Source organism: Drosophila biarmipes, chromosome X (assembly GCF_025231255.1).
Source record: "Drosophila biarmipes strain raj3 chromosome X, RU_DBia_V1.1, whole genome shotgun sequence".
Classification (NCBI taxonomy): domain Eukaryota; kingdom Metazoa; phylum Arthropoda; class Insecta; order Diptera; family Drosophilidae; genus Drosophila; species Drosophila biarmipes.
In genome coordinates this window covers 19,538,642-19,557,270 of record NC_066611.1, presented here as the reverse complement: position 1 = coordinate 19,557,270, position 18,629 = coordinate 19,538,642, and the positions used below count along the sequence as shown (strand labels likewise).

General features: G+C 45.8%; 2 protein-coding genes across 2 annotated transcripts in view; one reads left to right on the top strand and one right to left on the bottom strand.

Annotated features, from left to right (window-relative positions):
- Positions 1-16,730, top strand: part of LOC108023564 (uncharacterized) — a 70,363-nt gene extending 53,633 nt beyond the window's left edge. Inside the window, exons 3-4 of the mRNA XM_017093155.3 lie at positions 11,276-13,367; positions 13,790-16,730. Coding sequence (XP_016948644.1) covers positions 11,276-13,367; positions 13,790-14,871 — 3,174 coding nt within the window. The 3' untranslated portion in view covers positions 14,872-16,730. The remainder of the gene's footprint in view (positions 1-11,275; positions 13,368-13,789) is intronic.
- On the bottom strand, positions 6,884-17,957 carry LOC108023565 (actin-histidine N-methyltransferase). Its single transcript, XM_017093156.3, has 3 exons — positions 17,010-17,957; positions 7,853-8,110; positions 6,884-7,768 (listed from the first exon to the last, which is right to left on the bottom strand). The coding sequence occupies exons 1-3, from the start codon at positions 17,852-17,854 to the stop codon at positions 7,261-7,263; spliced, it is 1,611 nt and encodes a 536-aa protein (XP_016948645.1). The 5' UTR covers positions 17,855-17,957; the 3' UTR covers positions 6,884-7,260.
- Between the last annotated feature and the right edge of the window lie 672 nt (positions 17,958-18,629).

Here is an 18,629-nt window from a genome sequence, read left to right as displayed (position 1 = left end):
AGCAAGCTTTCCAAAACAGTCGGTCTTTTTGCTGTGCGCCCTGGTTTGGAAAAACTACATTTGAAAAACCGTGAGAAAAGTAGTTTTTTTTTGCTAAAATCTGAAATCCAAAAAATCATGCAAAAAATGCGAAAATGGGTCAAAAAATAAATTCTCCCAGAAATGATGCAGATCGTAAGCAAATTAAGCAAGCTTTCCAAAACAGTCGGTCTTTTTGCTGTGCGCCCTGATTTGGAAAAACTACGTTTGAAAAACCGTGAGAAATGTAGTTTTTTTTTGCTAAAATCTAAAATCCAAAAAATCATGCAAAAAATGCGAAAATGGGTCAAAAAATAAATTCTCCCAGAAATGATGCAGATCGTTAGCAAATTAAGCAAGCTTTTCAAAACAGTCGGTCTTTTTGCTGTGCGCCCTGGTTTGGAAAAACTACATTTGAAAAACCGCGAGAAAAGTAGTTTTTTTTTGCTAAAATCTGAAATCCAAAAAATCATGCAAAAAATGCGAAAATGGGTCAAAAAATAAATTCTCCCAGAAATGATGCAGATCGTTAGCAAATTAAGCAAGCTTTCCAAAACAGTCGGTCTCTTTGCAGTGCGCCCTGATTTGGGAAAACTACATTTGAAAAACCGCGAGAAAAGGATTTTTTATTGGCTAAAATCTGAAATCCAAAAAATCATGGAAAAATGCGAAAATGGGTCAAAAAATAAATTCTCCCAGAAATGATGCAGGTCGATAGCACATTAAGCAAGCTTTCCAAGACAGTCGGTCTTTTTGCTGTGCGCCCTGATTTGGGAAAACTACGTTCGAAAAACCGCGAGAAAAGGATGGCTAAAATCTGAAATCCAAAAAATCATGGAAAAATGCGAAAATGGGTCAAAAAATAAATTCTCCCAGAAATGATGCAGATCGTTAGCAAATTAAGCAAGCTTTCCAAAACAGTCGGTCTTTTTGCTGTGCGCCCTGATTTGGGAAAACTACGTTCGAAAAACCGCGAGAAAAGGATGGCTAAAATCTGAAATCCAAAAAATCATGAAAAAATGCGAAAATGGGTCAAAAAATAAATTCTCCCAGAAATGATGCAGATCGTAAGCAAATTAAGCAAGCTTTCCAAAACAGTCGGTATCTTTGCTGTGCGCCCTGATTTGGAAAAACTACGTTTGAAAAACCGCGAGAAAAGTAGTTTTTTTTGCTAAAATCTGAAATCCAAAAAATCATGATAGGACCCCTGAAAAATATGCGAAAATGGGTCAAAAAATAAATTCTCCCAGAAATGATGCAGATCGTTAGCACATTAAGCAAGCTTTCCAAAACAGTCGGTCTCTTTGCAGTGCGCCCTGATTTGGGAAAACTACGTTCGAAAAACCGCGAGAAAAGGATGGCTAAAATCTGAAATCCAAAAAATCATGAAAAAATGCGAAAATGGGTCAAAAAATAAATTCTCCCAGAAATGATGCAGATCGTAAGCAAATTAAGCAAGCTTTCCAAAACAGTCGGTATCTTTGCTGTGCGCCCTGATTTGGAAAAACTACGTTTGAAAAACCGCGAGAAAAGTAGTTTTTTTTTGCTAAAATCTGAAATCCAAAAAATCATGCAAAAAATGCGAAAATGGGTCAAAAAATAAATTGTCCCAGAAATGATGCAGGGCGATAGCACATTAAGCAAGCTTTCCAAAACAGTCGGTCTTTTTGCTGTGCGCCCTGGTTTGGAAAAAGTACATTTGAAAAACCGTGAGAAAAGTAGTTTTTTTTTGCTAAAATCTGAAATCCAAAAAATCATGCAAAAAATGCGAAAATGGGTCAAAAAATAAATTCTCCCAGAAATGATGCAGATCGTTAGCAAATTAAGCAAGCTTTCCAAAACAGTCGGTATCTTTGCTGTGCGCCCTGATTTGGAAAAACTCCGTTTGAAAAACCGCGAGAAAAGTAGTTTTTTTTTGCTAAAATCTGAAATCCAAAAAATCATGCAAAAAATGCGAAAATGGGTCAAAAAATAAATTCTCCCAGAAATGATGCAGGTCGATAGCAAATTAAGCAAGCTTTCCAAGACAGTCGGTCTTTTTGCTGTGCGCCCTGATTTGGGAAAACTACGTTCGAAAAACCGCGAGAAAAGGATGGCTAAAATCTGAAATCCAAAAAATCATGGAAAAATGCGAAAATGGGTCAAAAAATAAATTCTCCCAGAAATGATGCAGATCGTTAGCACATTAAGCAAGCTTTCCAAGACAGTCGGTCTTTTTGCTGTGCGCCCTGATTTGGGAAAACTACGTTCGAAAAACCGCGAGAAAAGGATGGCTAAAATCTGAAATCCAAAAAATCATGAAAAAAATGCGAAAATGGGTCAAAAAATAAATTCTCCCAGAAATGATGCAGATCGTTAGCAAATTAAGCAAGCTTTCCAAAACAGTCGGTATCTTTGCTGTGCGCCCTGATTTGGAAAAACTCCGTTTGAAAAACCGCGAGAAAAGTAGTTTTTTTTTGCTAAAATCTGAAATCCAAAAAATCATGCAAAAAATGCGAAAATGGGTCAAAAAATAAATTCTCCCAGAAATGATGCAGGTCGATAGCAAATTAAGCAAGCTTTCCAAGACAGTCGGTCTTTTTGCTGTGCGCCCTGATTTGGGAAAACTACGTTCGAAAAACCGCGAGAAAAGGATGGCTAAAATCTGAAATCCAAAAAATCATGGAAAAATGCGAAAATGGGTCAAAAAATAAATTCTCCCAGAAATGATGCAGATCGTTAGCACATTAAGCAAGCTTTCCAAGACAGTCGGTCTTTTTGCTGTGCGCCCTGATTTGGGAAAACTACGTTCGAAAAACCGCGAGAAAAGGATGGCTAAAATCTGAAATCCAAAAAATCATGAAAAAAATGCGAAAATGGGTCAAAAAATAAATTCTCCCAGAAATGATGCAGATCGTTAGCAAATTAAGCAAGATTTCCAAAACAGTCGGTGTTTTTGCTGTGCGCCCTGGTTTGGAAAAAGTACATTTGAAAAACCGTGAGAAAAGTAGTTTTTTTTTGCTAAAATCTGAAATCCAAAAAATCATGCAAAAAATGCGAAAATGGGTCAAAAAATAAATTCTCCCAGAAATGATGCAGATCGTTAGCAAATTAAGCAAGCTTTCCAAAACAGTCGGTATCTTTGCTGTGCGCCCTGATTTGGAAAAACTCCGTTTGAAAAACCGCGAGAAAAGTAGTTTTTTTTTGCTAAAATCTGAAATCCAAAAAATCATGATAGGACCCCTAAAAAAATGCGAAAATGGGTCAAAAAATAAATTCTCCCAGAAATGATGCAGATCGTTAGCAAATTAAGCAAGCTTTCCAAAACAGTCGGTGTTTTTGCTGTGCGCCCTGATTTGGAAAAACTACGTTTGAAAAACCGCGAGAAAAGTAGTTTTTTTTTGCTAAAATCTGAAATCCAAAAAATCATGAAAAAAACGCGAAAATGGGTCAAAAAATAAATTCTCCCAGAAATGATGCAGATCGTTAGCAAATTAAGCAAGCTTTCCAAAACAGTCGGTGTTTTTGCTGTGCGCCCTGGTTTGGAAAAAGTACATTTGAAAAACCGTGAGAAAAGTAGTTTTTTTTTGCTAAAATCTGAAATCCAAAAAATCATGCAAAAAATGCGAAAATGGGTCAAAAAATAAATTCTCCCAGAAATGATGCAGATCGTTAGCAAATTAAGCAAGCTTTCCAAAACAGTCGGTGTTTTTGCTGTGCGCCCTGATTTGGAAAAACTACGTTTGAAAAACCGCGAGAAAAGTAGTTTTTTTTTGCTAAAATCTGAAATCCAAAAAATCATGATAGGACCCCTAAAAAAAAGCCGAAAATGGGTCAAAAAATAAATTCTCCCAGAAATGATGCAGATCGTAAGCAAATTAAGCAAGCTTTCCAAAACAGTCGGTGTTTTTGCTGTGCGCCCTGATTTGGAAAAACTACGTTTGAAAAACCGCGAGAAAAGTAGTTTTTTTTTGCTAAAATCTGAAATCCAAAAAATCATGAAAAAAATGCGAAAATGGGTCAAAAAATAAATTCTCCCAGAAATGATGCAGATCGTTAGCAAATTAAGCAAGCTTTCCAAAACAGTCGGTATCTTTGCTGTGCGCCCTGATTTGGAAAAACTACGTTTGAAAAACCGCGAGAAAAGTAGTTATTTTTTGCTAAAATCTGAAATCCAAAAAATCATGATAGGACCCCTGAAAATAATGCGAAAATGGGTCAAAAAATAAATTCTCCCAGAAATGATGCAGGGCGATAGCACATTAAGCAAGCTTTCCAAAACAGTCAATTTGCAGTTTGTTATTTTTGTTGATCGGTTACCAATTAAGTAAACCTCGCCGGACTTGCTTTTAGTGCTGGCATTTTGACTTACGCAAATGTCAAAATGCAAACTAAGCCAATTGCGAAACGTTTAAGTTGAGCAAATAAATGCAATCAATTGACAAGCGGCAACAAAGAGCATAACTTAATAATACCATGGCCCACAACAACAAGCTGAACAACACGAGATACCCAGTGATAAAATCATACAATGCCAATTGGTCGCATGCAAATGAGCGTTGAAAATGAAATCGCCTTAAAATCTATGGAAATGCGCTTAAGTGCTTAAGCGCCATGCACACACACACACACACACACACACACACACACACACACACAGGGGCATTTGAGCACCGCCAGAATCACGCATGGGGGTGGTGGGGGCTTGGGGGTTGAAACAAAGCACGGATTAAAACAAACATGGCTCTAACCACGTGTCCGTGTGGCCGCGTATCCTTGTTTTTCGCCGTCTGTGTGGGTGTCTGAGCTGCTGTGTGTGATTCTGTATCTGTGTGAGTGCGACATCATGCGTAGATTTATTTCAGACTAGGCCAACAAAAAATGGCAACAAAATACAAAAAGAATGCCTACAGTTGGCAACAGTTGCCGAGCAAATAAAGCGGACATACGGCAGATAAAGCCACGCTCGTTCATTTATTTATTCAAAAAACAGGGTGCATAAAAAATATGTTTTTAAAATATATTAAATTATAAATATCTATATAAATATCTATTTATCACTATCTTATAACTGCAAATTATTTCAATCTGCTAAAGTCTAGAACAGCGGTTGGCAGCTTCCTATTAGGCGCACACAGTGCATGCCCAGTCTCTGCTGCCACATCAACAGTGTGGAACAGCGGTCTCACAAAAATGGAAGACAACATCTTTTGAAAATGCCTTAGATACATTTTAAATATATTGATTTCTTATATTTCGTAGCAAAGAATTAACCCATTAAAAATAACAAAAACAAGCCCACAAATTTAAGTTTCCAAATAGATCCAAAATAAATGTGAAACTCTCATTTCGTTTAAAATAACACCCTTTATCTCATGTGTTGGCACACGCAACGTAAACAATTCGGTTCGCTTTTTGTCCGGGAGGCTGGTCACCATTTTTATGAGCCATGTTGCATACATTTTAAGCAGCTTAAGTTTGCAGTGTGGTTGGCCGAGCGGGGGATTGTTTTGCGGCGGGGGGCTTAATGGAGGGGGGGGGGGGGGGGGGGTGCTGGGGCATTTGTCATTTGCTAATTGCTTGGCCGGCGAAACAAAATTGTTGCAAAGCAATTAGCAAAAGCGTCGGACGGAAATGCAGCGGGGCGAACGGCTCGGAGAGACGGCGCGAATCGATAACGATAAATGGCATCGATGCGACCCAGTTTCCGGTGTCGTCTCATTCGAATATTTCAAATATTTCAATCAACTGGCCAAACATCGTTTTGCCCCGCTCCCGCCCCCGCCCCCTTTGCAATCACTTCTCCAACGAGCGTGAAAATTGAGTGCCAACTGTATGGCGAATAGGGCGGGCGGTTTGGTCGGCAGCAGGGGGCGTGGCGCGAAATGTGAATACGGAAAATAGCTATTCGAGTGTCAAATCAAATGTCAATGGTGAGTGGACGGGGGAGCGGGGGCTTTTGTGGGTAGTCGAGCCATTTTAATGACATCTTCCAAAGTGTTTGCCAGCGCAATTTGGCGACACACGCCCTCCCCACTTTTCCTCCCAGTGTCGAATCCATAGTTTCCCCAATTTCCACCCGAGTATATGCCTTTGGCAGAGCAACAACTGCAACTCAAAGCACAGCCCCCCGTAATCATCGCCATCGGCCGCCGTCACTGGGGGTTCCATCGGCATTGGTTCCATAATTAACACCACCAGGAGTTGCAATTTGGAGTGCATTGTTGTCGTTTCCGATGTTTCAGCGGGGGCGTCAGTCCCCAATCGCCAATCCCCATAATACGGCTCAATCCCGAGTCAGAGATGGCTGCGTGATCGGCCGGAAATCGGTTTGGCTTCGCCAGTTGACAGTTCTGGGAGCAAAGCTCTCAAGATAATTCAATTCATATCTTATAATATCTTTTGTTGGGGCATATTTTTTGTAAATGATGTATTCTCCCGTACCTTAAAACTATGGGAATAGCCCCAAAACCTGCTCTTCCAGGATGGTACACAGTATTTTTCCTGCATTTATGCAGAATTCCCGTGAGTCGCGCCTCACGCTGCGCCCACTAAAGCTGACCTCTGACCCCCAAACACTCCACACTCAGGCGCACTTTGGGCGCAATCAAATACTTTACATCCACAGACAGCGCCAGGAGGCATCCGCCAGAGCACACATATCCACACACATGGCAGTTTGAGAGTGCGTGATTGTCCGGGTGAGCGGGGGATTGGTTTGCAAATTGATTGGTTTTTGAGGCTGTCACAGCTGGACGTCTGGCAAGTCAATTAGTTATTGGCAATTAAGCGAATCCAAGTGAAAGCTCCACCTTTCTCCACTCGACTCATAACTTGAAAAGAGAATTGGGAGGTCTTCTTCACAAGCGTGCAAGAGGGATTCATGTGCTGTGTTTGACTTCATCTTTAATTTCAAAATACTAAAACTGTTATTATTAAAAATAAAAAATAAACAAACATAAAACAATTAAACGCTATAAACTAGAATGCGCAGACAACACTTGACGAAGACGAGTATGAATTGGAGGAGAAAACTCCCCAACTCGATGTACAACAGTCGATCGTTGCAGAGTTATAAATTAATTTGGTATCCAACTTCAGAAACACTCGACTACAACTTTCGGTTAAAATAAGTTAAGTAATGGTAGAGAAAAAAAAATGACAGCTAATTGCTAATGCTAGACTGAGTTATTGACGTCGCTTTTTCGATGGCCACTCGAATTGGGTGGGTGATGTGCTCCAAGGTGGGCGATTCACTGCTCCCTAGACCTTGCGATGCTCCCGGGCGTACTGCAGCGCTCCGGCGAGGATGCTCCTCTCCAGCCGGCGGTACAGCAGCAGCATGAGCTCGATCTCCTGGCCGGGCTTGCCCCCATCCTTGAGTTCCAGCTCCGAGAGCTCCTTCACCTCGTCGACCTCCCGCAACTCTTTGTCGAGGACGGCCAGCAGCAGCTTCAGCCTGTCCTCCAGGAACTGCCAGGTTCGCGTCTCGTGATCCGTCTCCAGGGCGCAATCGATATGCAGCAGGTCACCGGCCCGCTCCAAATCGCTGCACCAGTGATCCAGCTGCTCGGCGCTCATTTTGAACACCCGCACGAAGGCCAGCAGCTCCTTGGAAATGAACTCCGGGGCCGGCAGCACGCGCAGCTCCGTCGTATGCCGGATGTTCAGCTTGTCCAGAATGCTGGCCCTCTTGGCGGCCAGTGCGTCCGTGGGACTCAGACCCACGCGAATATTCACGTAGTCCTTGAGGTTGTCCACGTCCACAAAGCTGTCGAAGGAATGGAAGACATGATGCATGAAAATTAACATAATAAACGTAAAAGATATAACCCTATCTGTAAAGTATGCTCACCCATTGTGCACTAGAAGATCAGTATTAGACCGATCGCCGTAGTAGATGAAGAACTGATCCCCGGCGGCACAGGCTTCCTGGGCGGTGCACTCCAGCTGCCTGGTGGCGGCGGCGTAGAAGGAGGTGATCTTGCCCGGCCTGTGGTTCGCCATGTCCCAGTAGGGTATCAGGGCCGAGATGAACTTGGGACTCTCCTCCGACCCCTGCTTTTCGCTGGGCACCAGGTTCTGGCGGGTCATCACCGTGGAAACGGCCCATCTGAAAGGCAGAGGGTTACAGATGTGTTACTAGGCATAAATTATGCATATTATGATATTAATTAGATTTTAATGCTTATATTTAGTCTATATAATTTGTATATTTCCCTGCAATAAACCCCATAAACCCCAGGGCACCCTTTCGGTCGACTACATTTCTCTCCTCTAATCTCCCCCGTTTTCGGGTATTTTTGGCTTCTTTTTCCTTCGCTTTGCTGCGGCTGCTGCTGGTGCAACCACAAAGAAAAGTTTTTCATTTAATTGTGCATAAATTTTTCAATTTAATTATGAAAAGCAGCAACTTGTTTGAAGTGGATTTGGGGGCGGGAGTCGCCACTCACTTTGTTAGAAATCACCATGGACAAGAGCAAGAACAGCCATTGCAGTAAGTTTTCAACCTTTTTTCTCTTGGCCGTATTTAATTCTGGGCAGCAGTGAAAAGGAGCAGAGAAGTTCTCAACTTTTTCCCGAAGCCTTTGTATTGGCTGTTATGTCTTTCCTGTGCCTGCTTTTGCCGCAGGGTAGGGGCGGGGTATTTTTATTAAAAGTAATAAGTTATCAGGTGGCATTGCCAGTGTTGAAAAGGCGCAAGCGAGGGCGGCCCTTTTGTGGCGACTGTACCTGGGCAAAAGTTAATCAGCGTTCAAGAGTCTGCCACTTTCCCTACTTTCTCTGCTTCCCCCACTGCAGTTAATCGGATAACTGAACTTCAATGCGGCGTTAAGTTTTTAAGCATGCCGAACTTCTCCTTAGTTGACTTTATGTATTTCCAGGCGAAGGCAACTGTACGTTTTTGGCCAACACTTTTTTATCGATAACAAGTTAATGGTTCTGCGTGACATTTATGTAGGAAAAGTAAATTGGTTTATGGCGGTTTTTTTTGGAAAACAGACAGATTTATGGGATCATGCCATGGCCATATCTTGTGTATGACCAACTGTAACCCAACTTGACATTTATCGATGAAAACCGACTGGCTTGATGGTCACACAAGAGCTGAAAGTTTTTTTTGCCATTTTTGCCATTGACAGAGTCGTCTGCCGTTGACAACCAAGGATGAGGGATGCCAAGTTTCAGGGGAGCCAGGTGCGCTTTTCACCTGTCATTGACAAAGGGAAGTGAGTCAGCCAGCCAGACAACCGACAGCCATCCGGATTTAATAAACTCCCCGAACTGACATTTTCAAGTGACTCGAATTGCCGACGTCTTTTGTGGCTTCCGCTTCGAACTCTGCCCTGTCATTACGTCTCAAAAATAATGTGTCTCAAAAGCATGCCTTTGTCCCGTCCGCACTTGAAATGCAAATACAAATGCAACATGCAAAGTGGCAGTGCTACCTGCTCGGGGGAAAGTACTTTTCTTGTAATTGGGATCTGTGTGAAACTCATCTTTTAATTCTCCCCATTCCAGTACCTAATTTCCTGTATAATCCACCTATGCTGATGTGTGATTCGTGGCAAACGGTTGGCCTGGCTTGGTTTGTTTGTTCGCCGGACAAGTTGAGCCTCTTAGGATACAATCCGATTGCCAACGTGAGGTCTCTTTATTTCCCGGCCTTCGTCTGTCTTCATTATGCATGCATACTCCGGCAGTCCTTTCTCCGTTCTCCTTTCACCCGGAAAAGCCAGAAACTTAGACCAAATTGAAAACGAAGCAGTCGGAACAGGTGGAACGGCAAAAAAGGCAGGGAAGCTGACTCGGAAGAGATGTCACGGCAAATGACGTGAGAGAAATGCGTGTAATGGTCGGGGCTGCATTCTCGATTCCATTCGATGCGATTCGATTCGATTTTCCGGGGCTTATGCAACGATTGCCCCCTGTTCTCCATTATTTTCGCATTGTTTGCCTGCTTTTGTTAGCTGGATTTCGTGTATTTTCCCTGGCATTTTAATGAGTGGCTGCCGTGCAGGTTGTTTTCCATCAAATAGGCAGTCTCCCGGCTGCTGGCCTAATTATTTCGGCTTCTGTCTGCCCGTCTGGCCAATCGAAGGGCTTGAAAAGGTGAAACCGCAAAAGGGATGCCATAATGCATTAGCCTGATTAGATGACGAGAAAGCCAGTTAATCAAAGGCAAACAGGCCGTGCACACAAATGCGTGTATTATTCAGGGCCCACATAAATGCAGGCATTCCGGCTGTTCATAATCAATCCAGCATGCATCTTTATCTGGGCTTCCTTCCGGTCCTCTTGCCAGGCGAAAATTGAAAATTAATTAAGCACAAAAGGAGCACTTCACCCCCTACACGGGGATAAAGGTCCCTGTTTCTGCAGGCGATTTTATAATTATGGGCCAAGTTATTCCAATTAGGCCGATAGGGTATGCAATTACATGCTTGAATGGCTTCCTGAGTTGCCACAAATTACAAATATTTACTGGGCAAATATTTAAAGTAAATATTTTACTCAGCTTATAGACAAAAATCTTAAGCATTGCTTGGAGATCCCCATTAAATATGGGCCAAGTCAGTAAGCATAAAGAGCCAGACAGTCTTTAGTATCAATAACATAAGACCTTGGCCCTAATGCTGACGACTTTTTTCAGACCCGTATTCCTTTTTCTTTGGGGAATGGTTATGGAGTGCAGCAGATGGCTTTCCCGCAATAAACAACAGACTTTTGATTAGATGTCAATAAGCCAAAATAAGCGAGGGGTTTCTCCTGCATGTTCGGGCAACTGATTATGGTGGAAAGTCAATAAAAGGAGAGCCAAATATTTATAGATTCCATCAATCAGATGGCTCGGGCTCATCCATCACACCCACTCGTATGAGCAAAAACATGGAAAAGTAATTCATGCACTGTGGGAATTTACATCTGATTTGGTAAAAAATAATGAGCAGTTTTATTATTCTTTGAAATATATAAAATGTGTCCAAATAAGTGTGTTATTACAATACTTAAATGGAACTTATTATTTCAATATCTCATGCACATGTATACAATATTTAGAGTAACCCCTTAGCACTAATATTTAAATGGATAAGTCTCTTTATAAGATAGATTTTTCCAGACTTGTATAAGTCTGTTGGAAAAGCTTTTTTAATATTTTTAAAATATAAAAATATTATTATATTACACAAACACTTCTCAATACATTTTCTCTCACATTAAATACAGATTTACAAAATGTTTTCCCTAAACAACCACTTCTTCTCCTTGCTTGCAGCTCTTGCAGACGGGTGTTTCCCTGATTGTAGAGGATTCCAAGGGCTCCGGTGATGCCAGCGGAGGTGGCAATGGAAGTGCTGGCTCCTCCAACCGCCGACGCACCGCTCAGCTGGCCACCCGGAAGCGGAAACGACGGCCCCAACTTCCGCTGGCCACGATGGGCGCCACAGAGGAGGAGTCTGGTCCGGATCCCACTGCCGCCTATTGGCGCGGTCATGTGGAGGACGATGCCGATGCCCTGCGGAGGAGGAATCAACCGCTGGTCAGGGAACCCATGGCGGCCCTCGAAAGGGACCGCGAGCGCGAGAAGCAGCGCCAGCGGGTGGAGCCCACGGATGCCAGTCCGCAGGGCAGCAATCCCAGCAAGGCCTATCGTCGTCCCTACGGGCAGGCCAAGAAAGAGCCCGTGGCAGAGCCAAGCGGAGCAGTTGCAACCAAGACATCCGTGGATCTCAAGAACATCCTGAAGAACTCCGGTGGCCTGAGTCTCAGTGAAATCCTGCAGCAGAAGAATCTCTCGCTGGACGATCTGCTCAAGGGCAAACAGAACGCTCTGCTGGCCCTGCAGACCACAGCGGTGGCCCCTCAGCCGGCCTCCACTTACGCCTCCAGCGGCGCTCGAGGGGAATCTCCAAAAAAGCAACTCAGTCAACAGAATAAGCAGGGAGTACGCCGACTGCCGGCTGCTTATACCACCACTAGCACCGCCTCCGGGAACAGTGATGAGGACGAGTCGTTGGTGGCTCAGAAAAACAAGGCCAAATACCCCAGTGCCCTGCAGCGCTTGAAGCTCTTTGGCAGCTCTTCGCGGGAGAGCAGCACCACAAGACGCATCCTGGGTGGGATCAACGGGCACAGTAGCACCACCATGGCCACCAGCACTACTGGAGGTGGCGGCTCCAGCACCAGCACCACCACCCGCGTGCCACTCTACAAGAAGCGACAGCACTTGCGGTCCACCCTAAAGCCACCGGGATTGTTTAAGGCGGTATCTAGCACTAGTAGCACCACCACCATCGCAGCGGCAGTGACCACCACCCAGGAGGTGGAGACCAGCACGGCCTACTCCACCACCACTGTGGTTAGTAACCTGGAGGAGAGCCAGGAGGCGGAGGAGGAGCGGGACAACTCGGAGGAGAGGCAAAGAGAAGCGGAGCAGGCGGAAGAGAGGCCCAGGCATGATGAGCCGGAACAGGAGCCGGAGGAGCCCGAAGAGCAGCCCGATTCCAGTGAGGCAGAGTCGGGTGAGGGCAGTGCCCACACCGAGGCTCCAGAAGCACCGTCTCCATCCTTCCTGCCACCCGGCAATCCCCGTTACCGCTTGAGGAATTCCAGCATCAAGGAGAATCCGAAGCGTTTAAAGGACAACTTCATAGGCAGCAACATTGGCGAGAGTGCTGAGGAAGGTCTGGATCTGGGTGAACCCAGTTCGACCACATCGGCAACACCTCCGAGCAAGGGCAGCGAGGAACTGAGTTACGGAGAGGACGAGCTGGAGAACTTCTTCGACGAAGTGGAGAGCCACACGCACCACACCCGGGTGCCGGCTCCACCTGCACTTGCTTCCGCTCCCGCCCCTTCACCACCGGCCAGGTCACACCCCACTCCTGCAGCACCACCGCCCCCTCCGTCCTTCGAACCGCCCTCCTCCCATGCACCACCACCACCCAGTTTGTCGGCAGGGAAACCACCCCAGCTGAACATCATCGACGATGTGGACGATCGCACCGATCTGCTGGAGCTCATCGAGGATCGGCGGTCGGGCAACCGACTGTTCAAGGTGCTGGAGCAGCGCAACATGACGCTGGAGGAGCTGATCGAGCACCGGAAGCGCGGCTCCAGCCAGCTGCACCTGTCCACCATCGTGAGCGGCGGCGACGAGCACTCCCGTCTGTACCCGGGCCAGAAGGTGCTACTGCAGGACAACATGGACATCGTCACGGCCTTCGAGAACTTCCCGCACTTCAATCTGATGGACCTGAAGAGCGTCAAGCCCGACGAGATCAAGACGGACTCGCAGGGCTCCAGCTACTTCACCTCCATCATCGACATCGAGCCGAATGACGAGGTCAAGCCGGTGGGCAGTCGAGGTATTACGGCTTTGAGGCTGCGCAAGCAGCGCCAGCGGTGGGCGGAGGGGAGGGGCGGGCTCGGGGGCGGCGGCAGTGGCAGGATGAGGGGTGAAAGGTCGGGATGAGCTCGAGGTTTTTGCTCCTTCGCGGGCTCCAATATATGACAACAGTTAATAAGGTCTACAAATCAAATAGATTCACAAATGTTTTTTCGATCAAATAAATATCACCGAATAGTTTCCGCAAGTTTAAATAAATATATGCAATAAAATAGATTTAAAATGGTTTAAACTAGCTCTTAAGAAACCCGCCTGCCAGCTGCCCAAAGAATCCTCAAGGCTTTTTAAAATTATTTCGGAAATTCCCCCCGTTTCCCGCCCACTCCACCGCCTCCATCTCGTTCTCGCTGCCATTCTGTCCTTCAAATGCTTTCCTTTCAGGTCCCGCCTACGCACAGACCTCCTCCTCGTCGGCCACCATTGGAGCTGGCACGGGCACCATAGCCATCAACGCGCGGGGCGAGAAGGCGCTGGGCTTCTTCCCCTCGTGGAAGACCCTGGCGCTGGCCTCCCTGGCCACGGCCACCGAGGAGCGCAATCCCTACTTCCTGCCCCCGCCCCGGCTGCTGCTCGACGGGAGCTCCCAGGAGGCGAACTCCAGCCCGGAGTCGGAGCCCACCAGCATAGACATCGACCTGAGCGTGAGTCCCTATGGAAGCGGCGGCAGCAACTCCTCCTCTTCTATGGTGGACAACAGCCGGCTGCCGCCGAACAACGATGTGATCGATGAGATCGAGAACGAGGTGGCTCGGGCCCACGATCTCCTGGACCTGGAGCTCTCCGGTCCCGGCTTCCATCGCAGTCCGGCGGCAGCGGCGGCCACCTCGGCCGTGTCGCAACAGCATCTGAGCAGCCTATATGCCAGCATGCCATCCGGGATCAAGTCGGCCATTGTTGCCAGCACGGCGATTGTGGTCACCGCCCTGGCCACCTTCCTGGTCATCTTCGTGGTCTGCCGATGGAAGCAGCAGCGGCGGCGCAAGAGCAGCTACCTGCGAACCTACAATGCGATGAAGAGCAAGCTGCCCCAGATGGTGCAGCCATCGCGGCGTCCCTCGATGCGCCAGCACATGGAGGAGCTGGTCGTTGGCTCCGGTTCGGGATCGGGGTCGGGACAGGGATCCGGGTCGGGTTCGGGTTCGGGCTCGGGAGCGGGCATTGCCAGCATCTCCACCTCGGTGGCCTGTTGCACGCCCGTCCACCAGCTGCAGCGGCAGAGCTCCCTGCTCTTCGCCCGCGACGGATCCGCCACCCTGAGCACCGCCACCTCGCTGACCACCAACGGCACCACGAGCACCAGCATCACTGGAGCGGGGGCGCCACCAGGCACTGCCCCTCCGGAGCCGCGGGGACTGGCCATTTCGCTGAGGAATGCCCACCAGAAGCTGAACACCATGGATCCCAACTCGCCGGAGGTGCAGGAATACTTGTTCGACACGCTGCGCAAGTCCTTCGACAATTAGGCATTAGGCAGTAGGCTCCTCTAGTAACAATAGACCGTTGTTTAGGCCAAGTTTTATATAAATGTACACGTAAAACACACCACACACACACACACAGAACCCCCGAGAGGAACACACTCAACGCGAAGAAGCAAAGTTAGTCGATTAGTTAGTTTAAGCAGGTAGGAGGTGGAATTTTTTTGAGCTCGATTAGAGGAACATTCTGTGAGAGAAAGTAAAACTAACAAACATAAACCTAGAAATCACATTTTGACAGTGCGTGGCATGGCCATAAGGCGGTTTGTGAAGGAAGGCTTTGTTTTACAATTATTTAGTTGTGGATTGTCCTCAAATCCAAATACTTTATTGGAGTTTAGAAGAGAATATTTTTATAAAATGACCAAGATCTTTTTTATTTGCACTTTCCAATTCATTATGAAACTCAAAACTAATGTGAAACTTCAAAAGAAAATCGACATTATAGAATACAATCCACCCTACGTCTATGCCGCGCACTGTTGCTAGTCTCTAAGCTCGGCAACTCTCATTCCGACTATCTAGTTCTAGTTTACGAGTATAAACCATCAACTAAAGCGACTCTTTCAACTAAATCATACGACACGGCATGCAAATGGGTTTCTAAGCACGAGACAAAACGAAAAGTAACTTAATCATTGAGCAAAGGAGCAGGATCTTAGCCAAAAAGTACAGTTGTGTTCGGACAACACATAGCCCCAAAAAGCCCAAATCGAATATGTATGAAATTCGGGAGCGAAAGGAAACCATTTATGAGGACAATAAATATTACGAGAGGAAAACGAAAAAACGAGGAAAACTGTGTTCGATATGACTTAACCAAGCAAATTTCTTTCCGGCACTGACTAAAATACCAAAATTAAAGAGAAACTAGATCAAGGCAAGGCATAGATGGGCGCTAGATGGGCGTGGTCATTAGCACTACAACACCGACAAGAACAACGACACCACTAATAGTTTAAATGTTGAATTGCACCGCAACAGCAAGAGGAAAATAGAAGAAATACCTATTTATTTTGTAGAGCAGCCACTTTATCTCTGATTTAATATGATTTGATTCTGATACCACCCCGCCCCCACACTAGGCAGTAGAACATCTGGCGACAGTATATAAATATATAAATATAATTATACACTTAAGCACGCTCAAATACGTATGTACATAAGTTTCAATTTGATTTTTTGAGAAATAAAATGTAGAACGAATTGTGGCAAAGATTTCAGACATTCCTACAGCACTTGGGTGAGTCACGCGATGTGTTTTTGGACTACTGCCGCAAGAGCAGTACTATAAATACCGCGGCGAGTGGGGAACCAGATCCCGAAGCGTCCCCAGTGCACCATGACCCGTCCAAAGTGGAAGCGCTCCGCAAATAGATCTGCGGCACAACAATGCGATCGCAATGAGGGACGGGAAGGTCAACAATGGTCGGGCAATCTGGCCATATGTACCCTCGATTGAAAACAAACAGCGCCAGCTGTAAAAGCGTACTCGTAATTAATGCCCGATGGGACAACTGGTCGGTTTAGAGGCGGTTCTGCAAACAAAATTTCATCCCAAAGCAACATGCTTGAGTAAGAAAAATACAGCACCAGAAATTGGAGATGAAAAGATGATACTTCCTATCGAGATCTAAGGTACAACAATATACAATCTATTTCTGGGAACACTTAAGAGTTCTTAAGGCAATATCAGATTGGGACATTGGAAACCAAACAAATTTTTAACTTGAAAACTTGGCCTAATGCCACATTCTTTTCTGGTTCGGTTGTCAAACACCTTTTTAAGGGTCCTACATGCTTGGGAATTGCATTTTTTAATTTAGCTTCATAAACTTAATAATAAAAAATGTAAATGCTATTTTGTATATTTCCTATCAGATCCTACCAAAGATGCTCCCCCTTACCAATATAGCTGTAAGAGAAACAGTATTTGAGAAACCCCTGTACTACGATTTTAGAACATTACCGAAACTTACGAACTAAACATGTGATCATAAGATATCATCGATAAGGAATAGGCCGTGAGGGGATATTCTCCTCACAATACCACATATATGCGCCAATCTAACTTTTACACTGGAACACCATCCATATTCCGGTAGCTTCTCCCCCAAACTCACCTGTAGAGCTTGTAGCAGAGTCCGTGCTGCACGAAGAAGAGGCCCCTGTCCCCGGGAAGGGTCCTGTTGCCGGAGCTCGGCCCCGTGATGATGTGGGCGTACCGGTAGAGGAAGCCGAACTGTTTGGCGATCACGCGGCACTGGCGCAACGCCGGGGAGCAGGCAGTGGTGCCCCGCAGGCGCTCCATCTGCTTGGGGCTGAAGTACAGCACGGTGTTGTATTTGGCGGGCAGGACATCGATGTACGGCTGCCACTCGCTGAACTCGCCGCGGATCTTCTCGATGACCAGATCGTAGGACAGGTTCATTTGGGTGGCCTGAGGTATGTTGCCGAACAGCCGGCAATCGGAGTCGCTCTCCTCGGAGAGGATGAGCTTCCGGGGCACACTGAGCACCAGCTGCTCCTTCTCCAGTGGCCGGGTGGCGCGCAGACCCAGCTGGTAGCCCGGAAAGATGGCTATCTCCAGGCCCTCGCTGTGCACGCCCCCCTCCTGGGCCCACGCACTGAAGGCCTCGACTTTGGCCAGTCGGGTTTGATCGTCGGGGGAATCGCTGATCTGCGGACAGACCGCCTGGCTGAGCGGCTCCTCCAGGACCATGATTTGTTTGAGGAGCTGCTGGAGCTGCTCGTACTGCTTCCACTCGTCGTTGGGGTTCGCCGGCTGCTTCTCCACTAGATCGAGCAGTTCCTCCACCAGTTTGTTCAGCTGTTTCCGCTTCTTCGGGTTCAAACTGGGCAACGACCTTGCCGCCTGCTGGTCCTCCACATCTTCCCCAGCGCCGGGCGAGGATGGGGCTCCATTGGGCTGCTTGGCCTTCTTGTTGCGCTTGTTGTTCTTGCCCATGGCGAGTGCGGGTGCGAGAGAGAGGGAGTGCTAAGCGGTACCGGCGGCCCAAAACAACAACAGCCAAATAAGGAAAATCCCAAAAAAACACGCGGCGGGCGATCAGCTGGGCGCAGTATGACCCTGCGCCGGGCGCCACTAAAATGCCCAGTTCACTTAATTGTAATTATAAGCCTGCAATTAGGATACAACTTTAATTGTAGTTATTTAATAAACAATAAAACTAAGGCTTTGTTAAATCCAAAGCTAGCTGCTTTTCAAACGCGCGCCAATCAATTTTTGGTAGGAATATACTAAGTAGCTGAATATACTGAATTTTAAGAAATGGTCACCCTAGTTTTGTATACCGCCAAATTTGAATTTTTAAGCTCTCAACATAACATTCATTCATTGATCATTTTAGAGTTTCTAGAAAAAACATAAATTGTAAGTTTCCTGGCAAATGGCGGTATATTTTAATATTTTATAAATATTAAAACCTGTTCCAAGAATAGTAATTATCGTAATTATTTTGCATTTGTTAAATTTTAACTCTGAATTATTTATTTACGAACCATTAATAAGAGAAATGTTACAAATTATTAGACTCCCTTTCTCTGTTTTATTTTTGGTTTTCTATTTATATTGGGCTATGGCCTAGGTGGTTTAGGGTTATCTCAAATGACCAACCTCTTACGTCTTTAATTCCCAAACATTGAGCTGATAACAAGCAGAGAAACACACAAATATAAAATTATATTGTTGTGCACCAAGACCTAACAAAACAATTATGATT

Excerpts from the sequence above, each read along its gene's own strand:
- LOC108023565 (XM_017093156.3), bottom strand. The coding sequence starts at position 17,854 with ATGGGCAAGAACAACAAGCGCAACAAGAAGGCCAAGCAGCCCAATGGA. Across the intron at positions 8,111-17,009 it reads CTCTGCTACAAGCTCTACAG|ATGGGCCGTTTCCACGGTGA; the intron begins GTGAGTTTGGGG and ends TCTGCCTTTCAG. Across the intron at positions 7,769-7,852 it reads GATCTTCTAGTGCACAATGG|CTTTGTGGACGTGGACAACC; the intron begins GTGAGCATACTT and ends TTCCTTCGACAG.